The sequence below is a fragment of the Myzus persicae genome, unplaced genomic scaffold (assembly GCF_001856785.1).
Source record: "Myzus persicae strain clone G006 unplaced genomic scaffold, MPER_G0061.0, whole genome shotgun sequence".
NCBI classification, from domain to species: domain Eukaryota; kingdom Metazoa; phylum Arthropoda; class Insecta; order Hemiptera; family Aphididae; genus Myzus; species Myzus persicae.
The window spans coordinates 1,215,852-1,227,418 of NW_019101135.1; the positions used below are offsets into that span (position 1 = coordinate 1,215,852).

An 11,567-nucleotide genomic window follows, 5' to 3' on the forward strand; every position below is an offset into this window, starting at 1 on the left:
TTACTTTAAGTATGAATTACTATATGGTATTAAGTCAAGTGTTTGAAAGTTGTAGTGCGTCATAAAGTTCGATCCTTAAAATTTAGTGTCATAAGTAATTTGTTAGAAAAATTATTTCTTTTAACAGTGTTCCTCAACTAAAGTTACAACGTATTAACGCCAATAGGTACAAAATTAAGACTGTTTAGTAAAAACATTGTATAGTAATACATATATATTCTCCTAATAAATAACACCTTTGTATAAAACTATAAATAAATTATAAAGCGTAATAACATAGAATGATATTTAAAAATAATATGTCAAACTAAATTTGGTGTTAGAAAGATGTACTTATTGATTTTATCTTTATAAATTGTTTTTAAATAAAAATTAAAAATACAAATACCCATTATTTAAAGAGTAAATTATAAGGAATATAATTTTAACAGCCTATTATTATTATTTGTTTATTGATATTCAAAGAACGAATAATTTTCACACTAATTTCATATCAAACTACTAATTTTATTATTATCTTGGGTCAATTTTTTTTTTTCATTAAATATATTCAGGATATTAAGGTGTTAACAACTGTTCAATTTTCTCACCGCCGTTTTTGTGATAAACACGCACTGCTTATACAGGTATTAATATTTTAATCCTTGTACCTATTTAAGTGTTTAAATAATATAACATGCAACTATACAATATCGCATTCTTTTTTATAGTGTAGGTCTTAACAATTATGAATTTTTTAAATAAACACTCTTACCTAGTTTTACTTTTTAGCGTGTTATATGCTTGAAAATACATATTTTAGTTTCGGTATGGATACTGAACAGTGGACAAGATAACTCTAAGCCATTCCGGGCAATTATCGACTATCGTTGTATACTCCTCAAATTACGTACTTCTACCATCAAAAATAATTGAAATATCATTAAAGTTTACATACATTTTGAATTATACTCTAATAAATCATTGAGTAATTAAGGTAAGTTTACATTTTTTTTTTTTATCAATTTCATATCAGTGATATTAATCACAAATCAGAATATGTTATAAATATTATACACTATATATGTATATTGGATCTTATAGAAAATTATATGTAATTGTAAATACGTAATCACGGTATTCAGACGAACAAAATGGATAGAATAGTATGCTTTGTGTATGAGACAATAATTTCCTATCTAATTAATAACCAATCTTGGAAAATGAGAGAACTTAATTTTGTGTTAACTGATATAATATGACTAATACGAGTTAGTCTTGGAATTTAGTTGTGACAGAAATTTTTTCGAAAATTAAAGTCTTTAAAACAAGAAATTGCATCATCTACATATTATAATAATTTACATTATTACATTATATACTACGTTAAGCAGGTAGGTAATTTCTATAACACCAATTTTAAACATAATATTATACTTACATTTTGACGAATTTATAAAAAAATATTATATTTATTTTAATGATTGGGTCGAATTAAGTCCGAAATTATTTCTCGTGTTGTAATATTTATTGTAAATAAATAGGTAAGTATAAACCTTATTACTTATTAGTTGGTAAAATAATACATTCCAAGTTTTCCTATTTTAATTGTAATTTATATCTTTCAATTATAAATACTACATTTTTTACATGAATATCGAATAATTTCCTACTATATTCAGACATGTTATAAATCATAATCATTTCGTGAATATAGGTAGTTATAAATTTCACGAAATTCACACTTCGTGAAGTACAAAAATATTATAAGAAATGGCCAGACCATGCAGCTTTAATTTATTTTTATTATCTAGTAAGAAGTATATTGGTACACTTTTCATACTTTCGTAATCCTAACCATTGTAATCAGTAATCACCGTGTTTACCTACCTATACCATTGATTAAATATACAATATACAATGTATATTTTATCAATGCCTATACCTACCTACTTTAATTATTTTATAAGTAAATGCATATATTTTAATAGTAGAATATTTGATTTTAATTTTTAGATCGAATCTGTATAAATATTGATAATATGAACTCATTGGAATCCAACGAAGTTGCCATCAACTTGAAATTATTTAAGCTATTTCGTTTTTATCATATTTTTTATCCATATAGCGAAAAACTTTGCAATTTCAACGTTTACCATTTAGCTTGGTATATTATAAATTGCGTCATTGGTGGTATAATAATTTACGGATTGTTGGGTCATTTTACTGAAATGGAGGATGATATAGACATCATTTTTTACATACAAATATTGTTCTGTTACTTACTTTATTCTTTAAGTTTACTCAAAATAATCACATTTTTATACAAAGCAAATGACATTTGGGATTTACTCAGTGTCACTCGCATAAATTTTTTGACGAGTACACAATGTCAAGCACATATTGGAATTCTCCATAAACATCGTAGCAAATCAATACAAATCACAAATGTCATAAGTGGCTTTGGAATCATGACTACGCTCGAATGGATCTTGTTTCCTCTAGTGCTGTGGTTGTTGCCAAAAACAAACGCAAACGGTTCAAATCAACGTTTTGAAAATATTTTTAACTTTCGGTTTCCGGTGACCATTAGTGAATACAATAATAATTATTTTATATTTTATATTATGGAATCATCTATTGCAGTATTTATGTTATACGTATACGTAGTGATTGATGTCTTCTTTATTTCTGTCTGCTATGTCATAATAGCTCAATATGAGATCATCAAACGAGCTTACGAAAGTGTCAACTGTGAACAGAGTCCCAAAAATAATAATGGTAAGTCAATAAGGGTATACAATTTTTTTTCGTATTCCACTGTGAGCCCGAGTGACTGCATGCAGTAGAACCATGGTTCATCTGGATAACTTTTTCACACGGAGAATAATTAATAATTTAATCCATTGGATATTGACTAGTATTAATTATTAATAAATTTAAAACTCATATTTTTAGAAAACAAAAATAATTGTAATCTGAACGACTGTTATGATGATTTAATATCGATTCTGAGGGACCAACAAAAACATTACGCGTTAGTACCTACTTATATGTTCAATAGTTTTAGAATAAGACATTTATTTTCAAACATTTTTTTAATTTATTGGAAAGTAGATTAATATTAATTTGTTGATTTTTTTATTAAAACTTTCATTTATTTTATTTTTCAGGAAGCTAAAATTATTTTACTCCACATATAAGCTTATAATTGTATCAACTGTTGTAATCAATTCGGGGTCTATCATCATTTTAACATATGCATCTGTTGTGGTAATACAAATTTAATAAATTAAATGAAAATGTATAATCATTGGCGGATCTAAGGTTATTATATAGGGGATGTTACGATTATTATTTTTCATTTATTTACAAGACAAAAAAAAATGCTATTAAATAGTATATTTTTTTACCGAACAAATTGATATTCGAACATGGGACATTGAAGGGGGTATTATATATTCTGTTACGCCAGATCCACCTCTGTGTATATGTACTATATACTACACTCTGTGTATTATACATGCACTAATGACAAATCATTGCGTTCATAGATTTTCATTTCATCAGAGACCATACCGATTTTTAGCGTAGCCAAATTGATATCAGCATTTGCATACATGTTTTTTGTTTTATTTTTCCTATGCTATTTAATGGAACGCGTTAACAATAAAGTAAAATTAATATCATTAAAATCTAATCGAGCTTATTTAACAAAGCAATTTTTTTTCTGCAGATAGAATCCGTCCAACTCGGTATGTATAGTTGTAATTGGACAGCGATGAGTATAAAAACGAAAAAATTGTTGTTGTTATCAATGAGGATGCACAATGCCAATAAATTAATGATAAAAACAACACCAAACAAAATTATCAACCTACAATTATTTAATAGCGTAATATTTGATAGCATACTATAATAATAAAACAAATTAAGATGAATTAAAAATATTTAATTGTTAATTCCAGGTAATGATGACATCCTACAACATTGTCTCAGCTATGTTGAATACACGTTCTCACTAAAATAAAGAAGATTTAACAATAGCATCAAAATTTCAACCGTATAATTTTGTTTTATTAATTTATTAATGAATAAAACTTCGATGACGTGACCATTGGATTGTTTTACACAATGTTGTTTATTTTTAATATGTTCATTTATGTAAATAATTTAAGCTAAATTGTAAAATTTAATATTTTTCATAAATTATAATATATTTTGACCAGATTCTTCGTCGGGGGCACGAGACCCATTGCGTCTTAAAGGGGCTCTAGTATATTGTATTTTTGTCGATCTTCTTTCATTCTGTAATGAAGTGTGTGTGATCCGTGAGGGGTAACCTGCTTGGAGCAGCCGTTGGTTCGACGGCGTTATGTCCCCAAATATTGCTCACGAACGATCGCTGGTTATGGTCATTGCCCAGGCGATGTACAGACGGATCGCCGTGCGATGAATAGTGAACTGTAGATGAGATTGAGTTATAAACGGAAAACAAGAGTGTAATAGGAATTAAAAGGCTAAAGATTTTATTTCGACATGAAAAGTGTACGCTAGTACGTCATATTTCAACAAAATAAAAAATATTAATACTGTAAAAATGCATGTTAATATGGTGAGGTGACAATAAATCAAGTAGCGAACAAAATACCTAACTCGAAGGTTGGGCGAAAACTACACGAAAGTAAACAAATAATTCGAATAATAAAGGCGAGTAACAATAAAATGGTATGATAGCGTGGATACGACCTGATATCGGATGGCCGTCATAGATAATCAGAAGCATCTTTGGCTTTCGTATTAAAATCCGGGTAAAATGTTTGCGGGTTTTGTGTTAGAATTAGAAACCGGGTAAAAAATGTTTGTGGGTATCGGGAATTTTGTGTCAAAAACTGGGCAAAATTTTTTAGGGTTTCCCGGTGATACAACTCGGGTTCAAACCCGTTTTGACGCCCCGAATTTATATGTATACAATATTGTTGACGTTGCCGTACAAAGCTAAAAGCTCTACGACAATGAACACTTCGATGCTGAAGACGGCACGGAATCGTGGATGGATATGAACAGCGTCCGAGCACCGGTTCGCACATACGCCGAACACACAGACTTCACCAAGACGGCAGGACGGCTGAGAGACGACGTCAGAGCCGGTGGCCGCGGGCTAGCTTGCGGCGGGACGGAGACCTTCGGCGGCGGCCCACTGACTTCCAGGAGATGTCGGAATGGTCGAGTGGTGCAAATGTGCAATCGTACGCGGCGACGGCGTAGGGTGAAGTCTGGCCGGCATCTTGTACCCCAACAATAATGCGTTTGGTCCAGGTTGGATATCCACCTGTAAGACTGCGTTCTTGGTGGCTCTTGTTTCATGTACGAATTCGTCTCTTCTTTTGAGAGACATCGAGTGTTGCAGTTTTATTTGCAGTTATTTTAGTTATTTATGACAATTTGCTATCACTATGATTATGATGAACGATACATTGATACCTACCCATACATTAATTGAATTCTAAACGAGGTTTTGTTTTATTTATACAATTTTATAGAATTATATTTTAATATATTTTATATTATATACTTAACTTCACATGTATGTGTAACTTTGTAATTTGTATTGTTAATATTATGAATAGGCATTAGATATTAATTACATAATTAGATATGATTACAGCAAACAATTGTTTTTATCTCTGTCACCACCTTTTTGAGCGGAAAAGCACGATTGAGCATAAAGCGATTGGACATATACCTTTTTAGCAACACGAATACACGATTGAGCATAGAATATCTTATGCGATGTTGCCACATTCAAGTCGTCGAAATTTCGTAATTTATTATTTTCACCATTTATTTTGAGTTACTTTTATTCACCTCACCCTCATGTCCATGCAGTTGTCAGGGTATTGATCGAAACACAATCAAAAACGTAACTAAGATCAAATTAATTAAATATAAGCCCATACAATTACAATCAGCTAAAAAAATTTGAAAAAATTGAATTTAATATTCAAGTCTTCAACCAATATTTAAATCGTAAGAATACGGAATCTCTATTAATTTAGCCAATTTGTAAACAGATACTAAGACATATCAATTAAATGTATTATTATTAATTTCACTTAACGATAGGCAGTTACCAGAAATTATGACTATTATTATCTAACAGATCTAAATAACATTATAATGTGACTATATTATTGACTATGCAATCACGTTATTTTTTGGACATGTTATAATGCTCAATCGTGTCTCAGTCCTTTTGAAGCAATAAAAATACTCCAACCTTTAATTTTAAGGTCCGTTTAAAGTACTTTTTTGAGCTCTGTTTATGATCGGCTGTTTTGGCAAGATTGTTTATGATATTTTGTTGAAATTCAAAAACGAAAAACCACAGACACTTGAAATTTTTGTTAAATATTTGTAGGTTTTAGCATTTTCTTGACAAAGGAGTTTGAAATTAGAATTTTGACTAAAGTAGTCAAAATTGAGAAAAATTGCAGGCTTGAAACCGAAAATTATTTTTTGGATTTCAATTTTGGTTTAAAATAACAGTTTTAAAATATTGTGACTTCAATTATTACTTTGCATACCGGTTTTGCACACTAATTTTGTTAATTTCAATTTAAAATAACGTTTTTAATAAATTAAAATTCTATTTTGGCTTTGCATTCCAGAATGTTTTATTTTTGTTTGTTATTTCGATTTAAATAACATTATCAATAGATCGTGATTTCCATATATTGACTTGCAAAACCGGTTTTCTGTATTTTTGATTTTGATTTCTATTTCATTTTCACACTTTAGATCACTTAGGTACTACGCACACGAAACAAGCGCTAGTAAATTGTAAATCGCTTACGTACAACTCCTTAAGAACAGTCGGTATCAAAATATCTCACGTCATGATGTCCAATGTCCGTCCACGGAAAGGGAATAATAATTGCGCTCTACAGGGAAGTCGGATCAGTCGCGAGAAGGCCAGTGGTGACCGTACGCCATCGCCAGAGGGCGGTGTCCCAGTTAGCTGTCTCCGTAGTGGTTAAAGATAGTAATTCTGTGGATGGCTCTCATCAGTTATTTCTTGGGCCGATGTGTTAATATATATATAACCGAACTCGCAGGGTTTAGTGTCGGGCGCTCGCGGTAGTCGGCATATAAACCGCCGTACGGTACGGGATAGTCGAATTGCACTTATTACCTACAAATGAATGGTCGAATTGCACTTGGATTGAAAAAAGGTAATGGTCGAACTGCACTCATTTAAAAAGCAGGTAGTGGTCGAACTGCACTCGTTCAAAAAAAAAAAAATGGAAAGCCCGTTAAAAATATTGTGAAGAAAAATATGTAAATGATGATGTTAAATGGCGTGGTACCTACCGTGGTTGTCTTTCAAAACTATATCTAGATGAACTTTCTAAAGTAATTTTTCGGTCTGAATTGACACATATTCATGAAGAACCACTTAATTTACCTCGGAGAATGATTTCAAATTCAACAAAGAAAAAATCACTTCAAATGCATAATTTTATTAAAATATTTTTTTGAGCCCAATTTTCAGTTCGACCACTACCTGTTTTTTACCCGAGTGCAGTTCGACCATTACCTTTTTTAAACCCAAGTACAATTCGACTAAAATAAGTGTAATTCGACCATACCCGTACGGTAGACCCTGGCACAGCCAGGTTAATGACGCGTATTAAATTACGTAACGTATCTGATCTAAAATACCAACTGCTCCATTGTGCACCACGTGGTCGTCTCGGCCGCGCACTGGAGCAGTCTTGACGTTCGACTAACTGCATAATCGCCTTGACAACCAAAATGTTGTTGATTTCCAGAGCATTTTTTTTATTATTTGCTCGGTTATTATTACTTATTGTCATATTATAGATGGACTTAGCGTTTATTTTCAATTCATGTCATATTTTTTTCATGTGTGGATGCACTGGTTCGGTCAGGTTACTCTACAACAAAAATCATTTTTTATAGGTACTTATAGGTACATTACCAATTAATCATATTTTACAATTGAAAGTTAAGCTGTAAGTAATAATATCAAACGAACAATTTCTGAAAGCAATATAAAGGAAATGCTATATTTATTATATTTCCATCTAAAATAATTATAAAAGAACTTTGTTGTTCTATTAGTTTACCGTTTAAACGATACACAATTACTGACTAATGTTATTTCATATTATGTTTGTAGTTATTTATATACCTAATAAAATTAGAAAAACAAATTAGAAAATACGGTTATCCGTACAAAATCGATTTTAATATATTATATCATTTAGTTCAAATTTAATCCATCCACTACAGTGACCTACTTAATTACGAGATATACTTTTTTTTTTTTATTTTAAAAGAATATTTGCAATCTATGCTACAAGGCATAATAAACAAATTTGAACACATACATAGAAAAAAAATTTTCTTACAACTTGAACACATGAGGAGGGAGGGCATCCAATGATAGAACCCAATGTTATTTTATTTATTTATTGATTATTAACTTAACATAAATGAAATTAAAAGTAAATGGTTTGAACCATCAATCATTTAATAAATCACGACACCATTTTCTCTTTAGACGGCGAGGGGGATTACTAGGAAGTGAGTTGGACACGAGGTACACTTAACATATATTTTACAGCAGAACAAGTTCCAAGGGTATTCTCCTTGGATATGAGTTTATTAAAATTCTGATTTTCTTTATGTTCATGTAGTTGTTCTTTCTCTCTCTCAATCGTAATTTTTGACGCTTTACCTAACCAATTCTATTTTACACAAATAACAAATGACACTGGGTATTATTATGGTATCCGGAATATATAACATATATTTATCCCCTGAATTGTGTGGCACCGACGCACAATACACCACCATTCAATCAGCTGCAGTGGACCAGCCGTTTGGCTGCATTATTTTAAAAGTTGACGGAAGTTATTTTTCAGACGCACTCAGCCACGCAGGTATATTATTTGAGGTTACCATAGGTACTAATATACGTACTTAGTTATATTATATGACGTACATATGTACTTCACGCCACAGCCCACGGCCGCACGTGTCTTACGAGCTCTTCCCGTTTTTTTTTTTATTACTATTTTAATATGCCCGAGGATCATTATTGTAGTAATATCATATTTGAATGCAGTTTTTTTTTTTGAATTATTATATAACTCTCGACGCATTGAGCATAGGTGTATTGTGAACAATAATAATTATTGTAACGATAGTACAGCGCAGTCGCAACTTGCGTGTACAAGCGATAATTTTGTTTTCTTCTTATTATATAGGTGTATTATATTGTGTGTAAATCATGGAGTATATACAAGTAACAAATATTGCAGTCATACGTCATGTACAGTGCCGACTGTATGATTTGCTAGGAACTGCGCAAATTATAAATAAGAGGTACCTAAGTCACATCCCGGAAAATTATAACATTGTATAATATACTTAATCGTCTCAACTACTGTCTTAATCGTTATTCCTCAGTAGTTAGTTGTACATCGTTATTTTCAGTTTGAGATTACGCAATTTTCAGAGATATGGTGAATAGATACTGATATTATTCTTCAAGTATAATAAGTGCTACTAAAAAAACCACCAGGTCCAGTACAACGCTCTTCCCGTACGCCCATCGCGGCGGCCACGTTCATATGCATCTATAATCATGCGTCTATATCAGTATTACATAATAATATTTCGATTTCATTGTCAATAAAAATTGTTTTAAAAATTTAATAATTCCATTACACGCGATACACAAGTCTTAATGTTTGCCTATACTTTACTCCTGCAGGAGTTGGACGATTCCAGATTTCTATGTAGGCTTATTTCCTATATATTATATACATTAATATAGTAAGTATGATAATATAAACGAAACACGCAATATTACAAGAACAATATACATTGTCGTATTTTAATTTTTAGGGTAAAACATTAAACAAAAACGATGAGTATTAACTATTAAGTTTACGTGAGTCCTTAACGCTTGCTATATAACTGTGGTATTTAACAATAAAAATACAAACATACATTAGCTACTAACAAATGATATCTTATAATATCAACTGCAGGAAAAAATGTCTAATACATTTTATAGTAATTAAATTATCATTAAATAAATGGTTATTCAATATTTATTCATATTTCGTTTATTCAAATTACATATAAATATACAGGTAACTACAGCGGCGTAGCCAGAATTTTTCAATGGGGAGGGGGGGAAGACTAAAAAAGGTAAATCAGAATTTGATAAATGTTACCTTATTTACATGATAAGTCGTTATTAGTTTATTACTCTATCCCGTTACCGAAATAACCTCTAAAAATAATTGTTTATATGACAAAATGTTTGTTTAAAATCGGTTTCAGAAATATTATGGTCTATACTTTGCCCTTTAGTTATAAAAGATTTATATCATCACAGGGCCAATGGAGGGAGGGGTACTCCTTGTACCCCCCGGATAACTAACATTTTGAACATAATAAGCATAATAATAACATAATAATTATAGGTGTAGTATTAAAAAAACAATCATTTGAATTTAAATTTCATATATTTAATAAGAAGTCTTAAATAGGAGCTTTTTGTTAACATTATTATTTTTAAGTATGTTATGATTATTTTAAAATGTACAGTTTCAAAAAACGTCATAACTTACTGAACAATAATAATATCCAAAAAAAGATAATAATCTTACCTTTAAATTTTATATTAGGTTAATTCACTCTAATTTTTAAAACAAAAGTGCTTAAAGTGATCTGCTGAGCGTAAAATTTGTTATATTACGCACTTGGAAGACGGAAATAACACATGCAGGTATCATTTCCTCTCAATGCAACTGCATTAAAAAAAATTAATTTATGAAATTTAATTTGAAAGTTTACGTATATTCTCACACATAGTATATAAATAATCACACTTCAGTACTGCAATACTCGTACTTCGTAATTAGGTATTTTAGTGTAGGTTGTAGGCACTAATAATTACTAAATGGGAGTAGGTAGATCTAGTACCTAATCATTAACTAGTTGGTATCTAATTTACAAGTAATTAATTTATATACTAATGAATAATAATAGTTGCATAGTAACACATTACACAACACATTATTTATTTTAAAACAATAGATGTACACCATATAAATCTATCAATCAACATTTCTGAAACTGGAAAGTTGTCAAAAGTACACTCTGATCGATGAAAACAAGTCAATTTGTAAGTTCTACAAGAACAAAATATTCACTTATGACAAATGTAAACAATTATTACATTAATTCGATGATGAGTATAGTCATTAACCATTATTAATGAATTTAGGTTTATAGCTAGCTTTATATTTTTTTTGTTTAACCACTTGATTTTGTACATAATTTTATATAACATATTACCTACATATAGAAAAAAATATGTAGGTATTTATTTACATTGATATTTTAGAAATGTGAAAAAATGTATACAAATTATTTAATTGTGTTAACTTATTCAATGAATTTGTATTTAAAATTATGAATTATGCAACAAACATGTTCTGCGAGACCATCATTTGCTATTACAAGAACAATATACATTA

At 30.1% G+C, this 11,567-nt stretch overlaps 1 protein-coding gene across 1 annotated transcript; it reads left to right on the forward strand.

Moving 5' to 3' along the window:
* The first annotated feature begins 2,021 nt into the window (after window positions 1-2,021).
* On the forward strand, window positions 2,022-4,054 carry LOC111027868. Its single transcript, XM_022306338.1, has 6 exons — window positions 2,022-2,760; window positions 2,938-3,016; window positions 3,153-3,252; window positions 3,534-3,653; window positions 3,716-3,874; window positions 3,948-4,054. The coding sequence occupies exons 1-6, from the start codon at window positions 2,022-2,024 to the stop codon at window positions 4,002-4,004; spliced, it is 1,254 nt and encodes a 417-aa protein (XP_022162030.1). The 3' UTR covers window positions 4,005-4,054.
* Window positions 4,055-11,567: the final 7,513 nt, after the last annotated feature.

Coding starts and splice junctions, on each gene's coding strand:
- LOC111027868 (XM_022306338.1), top strand. CDS start 2,022: ATGAACTCATTGGAATCCAACGAAGTTGCCATCAACTTGAAATTATTT. Junction 3,253..3,533: donor TAACATATGCATCTGTTGTG/GTAATACAAATT, acceptor TTGCGTTCATAG/ATTTTCATTTCATCAGAGAC. Junction 3,654..3,715: donor TGGAACGCGTTAACAATAAA/GTAAAATTAATA, acceptor TTTTTTCTGCAG/ATAGAATCCGTCCAACTCGG.